The 16192-nt window shown below is 38.1% G+C and overlaps 1 protein-coding gene across 1 annotated transcript; it reads right to left on the reverse strand.

Annotated features, from left to right (window-relative positions):
* Nucleotides 1–594: 594 nt before the first annotated feature.
* LOC140344222 (class I histocompatibility antigen, F10 alpha chain-like) lies at nucleotides 595–8844 on the reverse strand. The gene is made up of 5 exons (XM_072431222.1): nucleotides 8517–8844; nucleotides 6218–6496; nucleotides 4114–4392; nucleotides 2161–2259; nucleotides 595–1882 (listed from the first exon to the last, which is right to left on the reverse strand). The coding sequence occupies exons 1-5, from the start codon at nucleotides 8827–8829 to the stop codon at nucleotides 1737–1739; spliced, it is 1116 nt and encodes a 371-aa protein (XP_072287323.1). The 5' UTR covers nucleotides 8830–8844; the 3' UTR covers nucleotides 595–1736.
* Nucleotides 8845–16192: the final 7348 nt, after the last annotated feature.

Genomic DNA, 16192 nt, shown 5'->3' on the forward strand with positions numbered 1-16192 from the left:
CATAGTGCATTTAAATACAGCTCAATGTGGTACAATGGGCCTGATTTATTAAAGCTTTCCAAGACTGGGGCCTGTACCATTGTCATCTAGAAATAAAAAAAATAATCAGCGTGCAAAATAAAACTGTATATGTCCTTATAATATAAAGTCACAATTATTAAACATTGACCAAGTAGTCATACAGCTGATGTATCCTGACTTTGGTCTGCGCATTTAGGTTTCAACAAATAGACTCCTAGGTATAGTTCCTTTTAGAGAAGTTCAACAGTTTATTAAAACTTTATCCTATGGGGGGAGTCATACAGTAAGGTTTTGCAAAGCATTGTTTGGTAATAAATAGCTTTCAGACTTGGGGGGGGGGGCTAGGCATGTTCAGGTGCTGATCAACAACCTACAAGCATAGAAGTAGAAGTGACAAAGCTAATAGCCAAACTCCCTGCAGCATCTTCTCATCCAACTAAAGTTTTAGCCACAGCCTACGTGAGGGACAATAAAGCTTTGAATTTAGTAGCTGTGCAACATCATCCAGGAAACTACATGAGTTAGACTTAACTGGCAGGATCAGTAGGTATTTGTGGATTAAGGGCCCACAAACAGTCATATATTAGAAATATATTTAAAAAGTACATAAGGATATACAAAGGATATTTGGTTGAAGGCCTAAATCAGCCTAATCTATAAAATACAAAAAGAACAGGGTTACTTCAATAAAATGTTTATTTCATTAAAAAGTGATTGATATTTTTAGTAAGTAACACAATATAAGTGCTGATAAAGCATTAATAGGACTCCAAGGCATCATAATATAGACTGCCATTGGAGACCTTTCCTTTTGATAATGCTAGTTCCCTGGATGGTACGTTGATGCTCAATCCTTTATGTGGTCTGTGAATATCAGGAATTCTCACACTCATTTACACCATGCCTGTTCTACGACATGTCAGACTGCTTCCCCCATCCCCACTTTTCTGTGTATTTTATCCTTTTTATATTATAAATACTTGTTCCATTTGTCTTCAGGCTGGTCATGTAATGTGCACAGTCCTCTTCATAATTTGATTTATCAATACCCCATGAGTGCAGTGTGCTGTAGTGACAACTCATAAAAGAAGACCCACCCTTCACATGCATTGGGGTTGACTTTCTATAGGAATTTAGGCTCTTCACAAAGCAAAAAGAATTATTCCTTTAAAATCGATCTTTTACTTGCTAAATGAGATGAAGCTCTGTTGGCTTACCCATACAATTATGATAAAGAAAAAAATCCTAGATATTCTTGCACATGATTGGGTATACTTTGCAAAGTGAACTATATCCACATTCACTCAGCTCACCTTGGAGAGTGATAATTCACCTTGGTAAGTCAGCCCTAATGAGGATTCATTTACTAAAGAAAACAAGTTTTATTCCTTAGCAAAATGAATTATCCTCCTTATAATAAAAAATCACCCCAATGTATCTTTAGTCTCCTTGGTTAAACAATAATACTGAGGACATGTTCTGATAGAGAAGACGCTGGGGACAGTACTATACAACAAGTGTGTAATGGACTGCTTTTTTCACATTTAAGGGGAAAGTAAATAAAATGACCCAGATTTGTGCCTTAAAGCAAACTTTAGTCAATTGTTCCTGTGTATTCCTAATGATTTGCTATAACATTATTACTTTTACAACCATATACCATTTTACTAAGTACCTGAAAGGGTTAAACAGTAAAAGATGACTCAATTATATTACTATTGTTGATATTGCTTGGCTGTGTTTAACTTAAAACAGTGGTTCAGTCCGGCATAAAAAGTAATAAAACTTGTCTCCAAACCTTTTATGTAAGCCTTGTTATCAAGTCTGCCTTTGTCACAATGTAATCTCATCCGTGTAAAAACTAAAAGAAGCCATATTGCATGGTTAGGTCATATTGTGTTATACACTTGAGAAATACAGCATTTTGTTTTTGCTGCCATTTTAGCTCAGATAGTGCTAAGTGCTATGTACAAAACAATGAGAATGTTATAGCCTATTTCCTGTACCTCAATGAAACTTTCTCCTTACAGCTGAGGATCTGGGTCTAGCAAAGTACCTGCTGATCTCCCCAAAACTGTTTATTTACCATGTAAAAGAAAGTAACATCTGAGAAAAACTAAAACAAAATGTGTCACTTACTTTTGAATAAAACAATTCCAAAACCAAGAGCAACAATGAGGATGACAACAATACAGACAATGACAGCAATCACAGCAACCGAGAGGCCATTGTCAGGATCTGATAGAGAAGCACAAAGAGAGATCATGAGATTGTGAAAATAGTCTTACCAGTGACAAGATCAGGCTGTGAAATGTTCTAAAAGTAGACAGGTAATAGTAAAACATTATACAAGTAGTGCTAAATGCCTCAGGATGGTTTGTATTGTTGGACCTGTTGACTTCTTTACTTAAAAGATAAAACTTGATTAATGACTTCTACATGACTACTTTAGGTCCTACAACCCAACTCACTCCATGCAATGCACAATGCTCTTCCTGACTTTTCCTAACTTTTCTAAATTAAATAAACACATCTCAGTTTGTGCTGCTTTTAGCTTGTGACAATCTAAGGATAAGCAACAGATGATAATACTTTATGCATTGTCTGTCTCCCTCATCCCTGTACCATTGTCATCTAGAAATAAAAAAAATAATCAGCGTGCAAAATAAAACTGTATATGTCCTTATAATATAAAGTCACAATTATTAAACATCCCCTGAGACCACCAAACTCCTTGTGCATGCTCTTATCATCTCCCGTCTGGACTACTGTAACCTCCTCCTCTCTGGTATTCCACTAACCCGACTCATGGATGCTGCAGCCAGACTCATCCATCCTTCCCACCACTCCTCTTCTGCTGCATCTCTTTGTAGTTCTCTTCATTGGCATCCATTTCACCTTAGAATGAAATTTAAGCTCCTGTGCTTTGCCTTCAAATCCTTCCACAGTTATTGTCCCACCTACATTTCTGACTTGTTAAAAAAAAAATACTCCCCCTGCCGCTCTCCCGCTCTCTCCGCTCCTCCAATGACCTACTAATGACTTCCTCCCTCACTCATAACCTCATCACACGCACGGTTACAAGACTTCTCTAGAGCTGCCCCCAGTCTCAGGAATGGTCTTCCTCGTTTTATTCGGCTTGCTCCTACTTTCTGCTCATTTAAAAGAGCACTCAAAACACATTTTTTCAAACTTGCCTACCAATCTTCTACTGTTTTTTGAAACCATCACTACTTCCCATCATTACATATCCTCCTTCCTATTGTGTGTGAAATCCCCCCACCTACTAGATTGTAAGCTCTTCGGGGCAGGGTCCTCTCCTCCTGTATCACTGTCTGTATTAGTCTGTCATTTGCAATCCCTATTTAATGTACAGCACTGCGTAATATGTTGGCGCTATATAAATCCTGTTTATTAATAATAATAATAATAATAAGGGAGAATGGTATGTCAAGATGCCTTCATAATTAAGTGTTGCAGCACATTCGTTTTAACAGACAGCCATAGTTCTGTTTTCTTAGATTTTTCCTCTGACATCTGTGCTCAGGGATTACAGACTAAAGTTTGAGTTCACCAAGAGACCCAACTGTGGCCTCACCTTGCCATGATCACAGGCAGTGTTCTCCCCAGCCCCTTTTGGCCGGGCGCACCACCCAACACTTTTCAGTAACCATTGGGCTGTTTTTGGCTGGTTACTAAAGAGTTGGGTCACAATACAGGGGCTGCCACCTGCCTACAATTTCATCCCACCACGCTTAAAAAAATATTCTGTCTTGAACACTGACAGGGATCGGTTAGAGACCTAATGTGATCTTATGTTCTTAGGTATATTATTATTTTATTAGTGGTAACTCTGATGACTTTCCTAGGCAGACAATTTAATTGTCATGGAACGCTTTGGATGGTAACACATGATGTTTTATTGCTGTCAATGATTTTCTAAATCAGATGACGCAATAAAAGAACCTACCATGTATACATTTATAGGGCACAGCTCTTAGGTGGTATATTATTATACATTACATTATTGTTTAAGAATTTCTCATGAAGGCAGACATTGCGTGCATTCAAGGTAAATCATCTTCTACTCACCCCATTTTACACTGATATTCTCATCTCCCAGACTGCTGTGCTCCACATGACAGGAGAAAGTGTCTTCTTCCCCTTTTGGCACTTCCACACTGACTCTGATCTGATAGGTGCCATCAGGATGGGGGAGAATTGGAGTCATTTCATCTGAAGGAATATGGTCTACCCCATTCCTCATCCACTTCACATCCACAGCTCGGGGGTGAAACCCGTACACCAGGCAATGAAGTCTTGTCACCTTGTCTGACCGAAGGCGTCCCCACACCTTTACCTCTGGACGCACTATGAGGGATAATAAAGGAAAAAAAAATATATATATATATATACTATATATAATGGTAGACAGATTTTGCAAAATCACCCACACATCTGTTTGCCAATTCTCTGCACAGTACTAATGTACATATATCAGCTTCTTTGGGTTCTTCTCACATAGAAGCCTTAAATTCAATTTCATAGCTTTCACAGCTGCTTTGGCAACTACAGATATTGTTACAGCTTTACAATATTTTAGTTCTGAAACTATAAAGGCAGTATGCAAATATTATGTAATCATAGTCAAGTATTGTATTCAATTCCATCACTTTCAGTTTCTCACAGGGACAATCCAACTTAAGTCCTATGTAAGCATGCTGGGCCAGTCCTAAATCCTATAAGCAGCATATACATTATAGTAAGATCCCATGCCCAGGACATTTTCATTGGTCTTTTCCCAGTCAAATCGTACAGCAAATACACCTTAACTCCAAGTATCCTTATCAGCAATAAGGTGACCCCCTTTAACACATGTGTTAACTAGCCAGTTTTTAAACCAACATAGCACACTAACACCCGCAAGTGCTTCCTCGGTGACTGTCCCCAGGTTGTATGCACTAAACCTTCATTTGCCAAAGTATAAATGTGATAATCCTTACTGATCACAGTGTGCAGGTGCATGCAAACCCCAGGCAAAAAGCTGGATAAGCAGTGGAAATACAAATATATTTATATTGTTATTTGCATATTTCTGCCATGCAGCATAGTTGGATTGACCACTGTACTGCTTTCTAGTTCAACTAGAATATTTTTTGTATAATCATGTATAATTGGACAGATGTAATACTGCAGATTTACTGTTTAGTTTGAAGGGAAGAGGAGATTTGGGAAGCTATATTGCTGGATTAGGAACTAGGAAAATCACCTTACTGGCTGTTTGATGTGAGAAATATGTATAATATTAGATATGCATTATTATGTAAAGCATATAAACTTTCAAATACACCGCACATTTCCAGAAACTTCAAACCTCTCTCCAGATTTATGGCTTTTACCATGAATCCTGAAGCTTTCATTACGATACATACACTTCTTGTCACAGGGGTTTCATGCATATATTTCTCTTGCTCCTGTATTTTTCAAGATCTGCTGCTCCTATGTATCCTTTCTACCTCTTGCCAAAAAGCTGATGGAACTTTATAAAAAGAAGTGGCTTTTTTACCAACATACAAAGTTGTCTAGCTAATTCTTTATGCCAGTGTCCTTCCCGATTACCGGTTGTGCCCATATATGCTCGTCAGTTCTTCCGAGTTGCATAAAAACTGATAGGACAGACAGGTAGAAACACAGCCTGTGATTGGGATAGACAAAGACCGGCTCCGATGTAAAGAAATGGAACTTTTTAATTAAATTTAGGTTTTGTAATTGATATAAAAGACCACCAAGGTAAATGTTTAAAATACAGTTGTTTGTTTTTTAGGGCCCATCAGATTCATGAGGTTGAACTGCCAGGCCTCACTTTACTGCTGTTCCCTCAACACATTGTGAAATTTTGCAAATATTTAGCCAGCAAGAGCATTTTTCTGGTTGTGTATAGCACTCCCAAAATCCAGCAGGTCCTGGGTTCCTCCTGCCTAGGATTGCCTTGATGTGGGTGACTTTTCTGCTGCTGGGGAGTTATTACCAGCAACTAATCTGACGTTACTGTGTAAGCAGGTGTGACTATGGTAGACGGTATGACTTCATTTACCAGATTTCAGAATGTGTATATCAGGTGTTAATGAATAAAATAGCAAATGCCATAAACACCCCACAGAGAGATTATATCACACAATGTATGGTATGCTGTTACCTCTTCTCTCCAGATCTTCTCTCCCGTGTTGGACAAATTTCTTTATTACTTCACCACAGATATTTTCCAGATAATGCTTCATTGCCTTCCCCCATCCCACTTCTGGGCTGTTCCATTCCTGTGTGGTGAGCTGAAGCTCGTGTACAATTGGGATATAGATCCCTCTTTCTCTGTCAAGGAAGACGACATCTCTCCCATCATATCCCATCTGGCTATACCCTACTATGCTGCCGTCATCTCTCAGCTCACAGCCGCACATCCACTGACCACTATGAAATCCTATGGAGAAAACAGAAATATACTACAAGGGAGTCAGGTGTAAATCAATATATATCACACATCAATATATGTTACATCTGTGTGCATGTATACCATAACTTTAAGAGCCACTCTTACCTTGCCCTTTCAAGTCAAAGTGTCAGGACCCCCCAATCACTCCTTCTTTGACTTGAAGGCATTTTGCATTATTGCCACCAATTTCTGACTCCTACCACTACCACATGTGAAATGTTTCAGTTGCCTATTCACAATTTATTGAGATTCAAATCAAGGCTTTTACTAGTTCAGGCTATTAACTTTCATATCTTCTTTCTGTGCTTTAACTTTAATCAGGAAAGATCCTTTCCAGTGACGTTAACTTATTTGCCCTGATTCATCAATAAAATGCATGTACGATCGACGCGCATATGTACGCGCCGGTCAGCAAACTCTATTAGCGCGTGTCGGGGCCGAGTTCTAGTGAACTCGCCTGCCGGTTTCCTGCAAAGATCTTGAATACACCAATTAAGGCGATTAATTTTCAGCTCCGCGATTCAGAAGGAGATATTACCTCAATGGTGAGGTGACAGCAATTGATTAGCGCACACCTGCGCCCTGTTCTGTGCGCATCCATAGTCCATTTTACAGGTCAGTCGAATCGTTAATGCTTAATGTTTTTTTTTGTAAGTGCTACTTTTTTATGTTGCATTCTGCTCAATCACAAACTTCATTTATAGTTACATTTGTTGCACTTCTTGTTATTTTTTAAGTATGTAAGTACTTAAAAAATAAGGGGAGTAAGTAAGTTCGCTTGGATGTTATGCATTGATGTGACCTTGTAATCCTCATTATTGTCAGTTTCATCTGTTGCTGCAATGTTTTTGTGCCTGGTTTGTAATGCCAGTTTCTGTAGTTTAGCAATTCTTCTGCAATGTGTTGTCATTTTTTCCACAAGTATTGAGTACAAATGTCTGCATGGTTACCACACCAAACTCCTACTTGACCCCGCTCGTTTCCTCTGTCCCATTGTCACATATTGGTATTTGAATGTATTATGTACATAGTTCTTTCTGAATAAATTGAGAATCATATGTGGACCAAAAAGCCTTCTTTGCCTATTTCTTCTGATAAGACAAAGCCAAAATAGATAAAAAATGGCCTAACAAATATTGCATTCCAAAAATACTTACCAAACCAATATGCAATTTTGCCCTACCACGGGTGGAAAACTGGATTAGAAAATATATATGCAGGACAAACATTTGAAAGTGGTAATAAAGGCAGAATTTTGCAATTAAACAATATGGCCACAAACACAATACCATCGCATTAACATTGACTTCAAAATTGCACAATAGACATTAAAACATTCAAAGTAAAAAATAAAATAAAATAAAATAAAAAAGAAGCTACTTTGCTTACCCTTTAGCACAATATAAAATGCAGCAACATAGATTAGGATAACAAACAAAACAACAGCCCCCTCAAAGTAAAGAAAAAGACAAAAGGAAAAAGCAAGTTAAAACACTATATATATAGACACACATATACATATATGTCTATAGAAACAAAAACAAACAAGAACGTGTGTGTGCTTGTTACTTTTGTGGGAAAATGTTAGCGCACATAGATGTTTTAAACATTTGAACAGCACAAACCTTTTTTTTAGGGCTAAGGGTAATATGTGTGCCATTAGAAAGAATTTTTTTTAGGGGAACAGTGACTTTTAATGCAAGCTCACCAGTGTAAAACTGCCGGGGATGCATTTCTGTTACTAACTTCCGCGCAAATGCGCCTGAAATTTAGTTGGTGAATTGAGTGAAAGCTTCTGATTTTGGATCATGAATACGAATGCTTGACCGAGCAAACAACAAAAGTGTCTAGCAGTGTGATTGGTTAGTAAAACTAGCAACAATTTACCCATACTTCCAGCCACACTCCTTCATATTATATCTTATTGGATTATTGGATTATATTATTTCTGTTGGATTGGATAAGATAAAACATGCAAAACTTTCTAAGATTCTAGAGGAACTCTTACCTCCGGTCTGGTTGAAGCGTTTCATCACCACCCTCACAGTACTCCTAAATACAGGCTGGAAATAGTGGGCACTCCATAGCCGTTCCTTCCAATATTCGTTTCCCTCTTTTTTCATCCAGGGAGCAATAGAATGAATTTTTCCAGTGTCACTGTTGTACTGATGTATCTCTTTATCATCCACATATGCAACCACAGAGAACTCTGGGAGACCTGAACTTGTTTCTGTGACCCATGTAGAATAATACCGCAGAGTGTGGCTGTCTGCAAAAAAAGACACATTTTGGGTGTGGTGTTTGCAGGGCCTTTTCACCATTCACAATATGTGTGGGAGTCCATTATTAATTATTATTGTTGTAATATTTTATGTCAATATGACTAAATTCGAAAAAGAACATATAAAATAAATTCCATGTGTTCCTCATTCACACTGTCCCACTGTCATCTTTTGTGATGGTACAGAGACAGTAGAACAAATGAACAATGTACTGTGATACCTCGGCTAACAAACTGCCCTCCAAATTTTCGGCTAACAAATTTTTTTACCACTGTTTAAAAGACTCAGCTAAAAATGTAAAAAAAGGAGGAAGTAAGGCGTCTGTTAACATAGTGCATGATGAATGTACAGTACTGTATGCTGTATGAGAAAGTAAGGGAGAGACACCCTTTACATATGAAATGTGCTTCCCTGCTCATTGTGTGCAGGACAGAGTCTTAGAGGGGGGTTAAATCTTAACCCCTCTCTAAGATTAAATCTTTTGCTAAACACAGCTAAGGTTGTGGGTGATCTTAAAATGATGAGCTCTTCCGCAACCTCTTGCAACCCTTTAAAATGAATGTCTAGGATTCATAAATATTTTTTTTTTTTTTGCTTTGTGATTAACTCAGAGTGAGGATTTTATACAGTAACTGACACCGCGCTGCCTAATAATGTTGAGATTGTTCTAAATGGGAAGGTGTTCATCTCAGCCTTTGGTGAGTTTATGACTTTTTATAAAGTGCTTTTTACTTTTTTTTTTTTATAAAACTTATGTTTAAATTGTGGACAGCATCCAGAACAAATTAAATATTTTTAAATAGAAACCTATGGGAAATCATTTTTTGGCTAACAAAGATTTCAGTTAACAAATGTGATTCCAGAACAAATTATCTTTGTTAGCCGAGGTATCACTATATACACCACATTACACCTGGGGGCAGGGCAACCCACACAAATTTAACATCCCTAGTTGTTTGTGCCATAGGCGTCCGGTAAACCCATAAATGTGTCAGCTTCTACCGTCCTCCTATAATATGTTCAAAACCTTCCAACGCCTGTCCCTGTTGTTTATCCCATTTTCCATTGTCATTGTATCATGCCTTAACTGTCCAGTGGCCTCTTTATTATGATCCAACTTCCTAGTGTCCCATGTTTTGTAATGAGTGCAATCACTTGTACTGTAATAGTGTAACCAACGCCCTACATAATGTTTAGCTTTTATTGCATTATTAATAAATTCTGTGGCATTTAGCTTTTATGGGTGCCTACTGGCAACACTTATGTTTCCGGAGGTGATGTGTAGTAGTAGGCAAGGCTTTTTTTTGGCTTTTGCAGGTGACTGGGAAAGCAATTTTTTTTCAATTTTTTTTTTCCTTGAATTGAAATTCCTTGTGAAAAACACTTGAAAAGCAGTTCTAATTCTGGTCTATGCAAGAAACTATCAAAAAACATACAGCAACACTGCCACCGCCTGCCAAAAATTCAACTATTTGTTCCAATAGGTTTTAAGTTATTAAAACTACTTGCAAAACAATACTAAACTAAACCAAGCCTCATACAGCACACACTCTGGTACAGCAGGGCTCTCCTGTAAGCAGCAAACAGTTACTGATCTATGAAGTGAAGTCTGCATACAAGGTAAATTACTTTCAGAGAGAGCTGGCAGCCTGTAACTTCTGCTCACAGAGGATAGAGAATGAAAAAAATACAAATATAATCAAAATATATATATTATTGGCTAAAAACATATTACTAATCAATAAACCTACCAGGCGACACTCTTCCTTTACCTTTATTGCATCCATCTAAAAAATGTAACATTGCACCAAACACTTTTATTCACACACCTAAAATAGATCAAACCTAAAAAAAAAAAAACAATAAAAATGTTGCATTTTAATTGGCTAAAGTCTTTTTTTTTTATTAACCAGGAAAAAACCATCATGGGTTCCCCTCAATATTAAAACCAGACCCTTCAATAGGCTTGGGACCTTCCTGGATAGGAAATCGGGCAGTGAGCACATGTACCTCCTCTCCTATACATAAAAGGTCCTTGGGAATCTGGTTTTCTCAACAAGACGTGGGTAAAAAAAAAGTGTGTAGCTCTCTTTTGGAAATCCGAGACCTGTCTGCCCCCAACAGTGGTCATCCTTGGGGCGGACAGCTTCTTCCCCACAACATAGCCCAGTGTTTAGGTGGTCTGGGGGCCCCAGATACCCCCTGCTTGACCCTGGTACATAGTACCCCTTACCCATTCCCATAAAAGGTTAAAACAGCCAAATGAATAACTACACTACACCATGTATGAAAAACAGGACAGTTGGGAACTATGCAAGAGGCGCTAATTGCTCGCGGAACCCCTAGCAAACTCTGAAGGAACCTAGGCTGAGAAACATTGCTCTAATGTCTGTATTATATAATTCTGTACTGTTCTAATGTCTGTATTCCTGGCGGATCCACGAACGATGAACGACGAGCGATCCTAATGAAAGGGAAGGGGGAGAGCGCGCAGCAGGGTGCCGCTCCGTCACTCTCCCCCTCCCCTCTCCATAGAGCATGAACGGTGCTGTATATGCTGTATATTCATGCATCGTGTAGTCCTTTGTCGTTGGAAAGGATCGTGAAAGATCCTTTCCAACGACAAAAATTGGAAGTGTGTACGCAGCTTAACATGAAATGATACAATTTAAGATATAATGTAAAAGAAAAATAAATGCATACAATATAATAAAGATAACTTATAGGAAAGAGATAATTAAAGAAATAAGTAAGAGAAAAGGAAAATAAAATGAAATATTCTTTCAGGGGAGATATATATACCTGTAATATATAGAAAGAGTATCTTTATTTATTTAGTATAGTTTATCCACGGGTCCCAGGTCTTTAGAAATGTATCATGTGTATTTTGTGTAATAGAAGGCAATTTCTCATTTCTCATAATATTATTATTTTTCTGAATTACTATTTTTAATTGAGAAATTATGCTTTCCAAGAGCTTGCAATAGTCATTTTCTTATCACAAAATATGAAGCTTATCAGTTTTTGTTTTGGATATGTTTGGAATACCTTTATTTAATGATGCTTCTAGTGGAGTTTGTTTAAGATTTATTTTTAATAACTCTTGAACAAGACCACCAAATGTGTGTAAAATAGTCATCAGCAAATTTAGCTTTTAGAGATGGCGTAAAATACCATCGGTATAGGATTTTGTATGAATTTCGCAGTATATTGATCCTGATTAAAGAGTTAGCAGTGTTTGTTCTCTCTCTCCCAATTCAGCATATATGAGGGTTTATTATGTGATTTAGCAGATTGTATTGAGGTTCGTATAAAAGTGATGAATCCGTTAGTAAGTGGATTGTCTCTGCATTTACGTTCAAAGGTTGTTAGTTTTAGTAGAGAAGATTTACTTATTATAAAAGATGAAATGAAATTATGTATTTGTAAGTAGTTTTGTTTTTCGGATTCTGGGATTTCATGTGAGGATTTAAAGTATGAAAAAGGTTTTATTCCTTCACTAGTTAGGAAGGAATATACGTCAGTAAATCCGTTATCTGTCCACCATTTAAATTTGGAAGGGGATTCTAAACCTGGAGGGAGGAGGGGACATTTTAATATAGGTAACAAATGGTAAATGTGTTGATATAAGGTTGCGAGAAAATGTAACACTATCCCTTATTTTCAGTAGATGTTGTAGATGTGGACTAAGATGATTAGGGTGATATACTGGAGGAATCCACATTATGAAATTAAGTGTAATAGGATCGCAGTTTATCTAATCAAAAAGTAGCCATTATGGGGGATTTGTAGTGCTTTGAATTTGAGTAAGGGAGGCAATTTGAGCTGCCTAGTAATTATCCAAAATTGGGACATTTACACCTCCATTTAGTTTGGTTCTATATAGCGTATTACAATTTATGCAGGGGCCGATTAAGCCCCATATAAATGTTTCTATTTTTGATTGCAATGAACAAAGTATATAAGGTTTTACTGTAATTGGGAGAGCTCTAAAAAGTATAAAAAAACACATGAGATTTGACATTTTAATTGCATTTATGCATCCAAACCAAGATATAGGTAGATTTTCCCATTTGTCTAAAGATGACTGTAATTGTTTTAAGAGGGGTGGGTGATTAGCTTCGTGGAAGGAGTTAGGTGAATATTAAGGTTTAAGGTTATATTCATGGCTAAGGATTTGGAATGATTTACTTTGCGCCCAAATAACTGTCTGAATGTTTGTAGAATAAAATGTAAAGATGGGAGGGAGGTGATAGGAGAGGAAAGTTGGAGGAGAATGTCATCCACAAACATTGATAACTTATGCTGCACTCCCGCTATTTCTATGCCTTTGATATCTTTATGTTGACTGATATGTTGGGCCAGGGGTTCTAAAGCTAGGTGAAATGATAATGGAGATAAAGGAAAACATTAATGTGTACCTTTTTGTATTGGGAATGGTTCTGATTTAAATCCTGTATACCTTATTGTAGCACTAGGCCTTGAATAAATGGCTTGTATCCAGGTTAGGAAGGATTGACCAAATCCCCATTTATTAAGAGCATAGTGCATATATTCCCATTAAAGGGAAAATTTGGGGGTCGCACCTCCTTGCTATGTAAGTGGCCCCGGGGGTCCCTAATTTGTTTAATTTTGGGCTTCTAGACAAACTAACTTTTTAAACAGCAACCCTGATGTTCAATTTTCACTACTTTTTATATTTATGACCCCCATATTTTGAAATTTATTAAAGGTGTGGAGATGAAATTTGGGGTAGTGCTAGCTATGAGGGTCCCCTATGTACCCTGAAAATCATGTCGGTAGGACATAGTGTTCAGGAGATATGGGGGGGTTTGTACTGGGAGAGATGTAAGGCTGCAGTACATGACATGCTGCATTCATACGCAAAGTGAAAGTGAAACTTTCCTGACGATGAGGCCATTGTACACACCCACTGGTATCCGCCCCCTGGCTGTTATTTTTGTTAGGACACCGTCTCCTGGCCACTTACCTCTGCACAGTGACCACATCCCCCCAGCTTCAGCTGCAGGGGAACTACAAATCCCAGCACAGCCTGATAATCACTGAGTGAAGAAAATCAGCCATGGAGTTGGTTTAGCCTGCTGAGACTTGTAGTTCCCCTGCAGTTGGAGATCTGTTCTGGTATCATTGCACTACAGGAAACATCTCATATCACAGGGATTCCTGCCTGCTTGGGATCTGTTTCTGTAGTCACTGCCCTGTGCAGGTTTCACTAGAACCCGGACCCGTTATCTCACATCACACACGACTATTTCGTAGGGTAATCTGTACTGTCACTGGACCATGGAATACATTGGCAGACACTTTATCCGAATTGTCAGATGTAATGTAACCTGAACTGAGGGAAATATGGCCGCTGTCATTGCTGAGCTTCTCCTGAGCTTACCGGTCACCTCACCTGGGAGAAGCATGCAGCAAGTGAAGTCTGACTTTCTAATATGTGACCTTCATATGGTCAGTGATTCAGTAAATATTAACAGCAATGGATCAGCATGGAAGCCAGGCGATGAGCGTTTTCAGAAATGGTCAGAAATGACAGGACATCTCCACTGGTCCTCATGGTGCCAACACCAGGCATGATTTCCTGATATACACAGAGCTCACCGCTCTCTCGTATAGACTCCCAGGGGGGACAGAACATATAAATCCCCAAACTAAAGAATAGAACATTAAAACAATGAGCTCACCGGGTCTAAGAGCTCTAGAAATGTGCTGGCCCCTGAAATCTCATACAAGGTTTATTACTCTCCAGCATATACAGCAAAATGTATTCCTACATCCTCCTCAGGATGGCGCTGTTCTGATGGGGGCAATATGGTGTAAGTGTGGTGCTCTTCTCCCAGGGTACAGAGCTCATACCATGAATAACAGAATTTATGATACAATTATGGGAGAATCTGTGACACATTACCAATACTTCCTGTAAAGGAATCATAATAATAACTTACCTGCTGGATATTTGTTCCACATTTCACACACAATAATACACATTTCAGCCTTAACCAATATTTACAAACCCCAGAATACACTTAGATTTTCTGATGTCAAAGAACATGTAGAATAAACATTTGAATATAGCAAATATTTATGTTTTTCAACAAATTGATATTTGCTTTTCAATCCTGTATGTTATGTAAAATACACAGAAATGTATCTTAGTGCACACAGACACAACACACATCACATTCTGTGCTAATATTCAATAAAACAGATAAAATAGATACAACAATGCCAATCCATAAAACTATGTGCCCACCAGCTGGGAAAATAATAATAATAATAATAATAATAAGGAGACACAATAATAACTATAGGAGCTGTTAGTCTGGAGGTAAATAATTGTCCTGGGATTATTCCAATATGTGCCGTGTATCATTTACATACATGTGTGCACCCCGTGTATCTGTATGTATGTGCACCAGGCAGGGGGCCCTTACATTTCATGTTATTTCCATTTATTTTATTACATTTTTATTTTTTTCACAATTTAGTCAATAAACTCTTTTGCTATGACAAGGGGCTGCCATATAATCAGGGAGGTGAAAGGTTTCACAGACCCCCAATGTCTCCTCTGCCCTCCACCCTAATATATTAGAGGATGAAAGTTTGTTTGGCTTGTCATTCACTGGGCCCGGCTCTGACACCTCTGAAATGGAAGTGCTCTGAGCTGAACATTCACAGGCTCACTGTACAGTGAATACACGTTCATCCATCATTGTCCTGGTGAATCTGCACTCATCCTGAGCTCCTGCAGGTAGATTAGTGGAAGTGATACAGCCAGGAGCTGCCGGTGGGGAATTTGCTGGATCCCAGCTGAGATGATAAACTTTGCCCATCGGCCATTAATCTGTCACTGGTTATGGAAAATATTTTTATTCCCCATTTTTGTGGCCACCAAACAAACCATCATTGTTAGAAGTCATCCTCAGCTTTACAGAAGTCAAAGGCCAACTTCACAGTAAAATGGTGGGGAGATATACGAGGATCCTAAATACTAGTCATGGAAGAATCCCCCACAGCTCCCCTATATACATGTATTCTCTGCATGTTCTATCTAATATACTCCAACATAAAATGAGTCCAGACTCCAGATGATATCTCAAGGAGTAATTTTGGACTTTTGGGAGTAAATATAACACACATCACATTGTATCTTTACTATCTGAAGTCCTTTATTATAACATAAACCTCAAGATTTAGATTTATAGATTAAGATTTGTTAAACCTCAACATTAGATTGTGAGTCCCTTCTGAGGGACAGCTAGTGACATTACTATGGACTTTGTACAGCGCTGCATAATATGTCACCGCTATATATTTACTGGATAATATTAGTTTATTTTTTATTTATAACAAGTGCCAGACAGGGGACAACCCAACA

This window comes from Pyxicephalus adspersus, chromosome Z, assembly GCF_032062135.1.
Source record: "Pyxicephalus adspersus chromosome Z, UCB_Pads_2.0, whole genome shotgun sequence".
In the NCBI taxonomy this organism is placed as follows: domain Eukaryota; kingdom Metazoa; phylum Chordata; class Amphibia; order Anura; family Pyxicephalidae; genus Pyxicephalus; species Pyxicephalus adspersus.

Excerpts from the sequence above, each read along its gene's own strand:
- LOC140344222 (XM_072431222.1), bottom strand. The coding sequence starts at position 8,829 with ATGGTGAAAAGGCCCTGCAAACACCACACCCAAAATGTGTCTTTTTTT. Across the intron at positions 6,497-8,516 it reads ACGCTTCAACCAGACCGGAG|GATTTCATAGTGGTCAGTGG; the intron begins GTAAGAGTTCCT and ends TTTTCTCCATAG. Across the intron at positions 4,393-6,217 it reads AGAAGATCTGGAGAGAAGAG|TGCGTCCAGAGGTAAAGGTG; the intron begins GTAACAGCATAC and ends TATCCCTCATAG.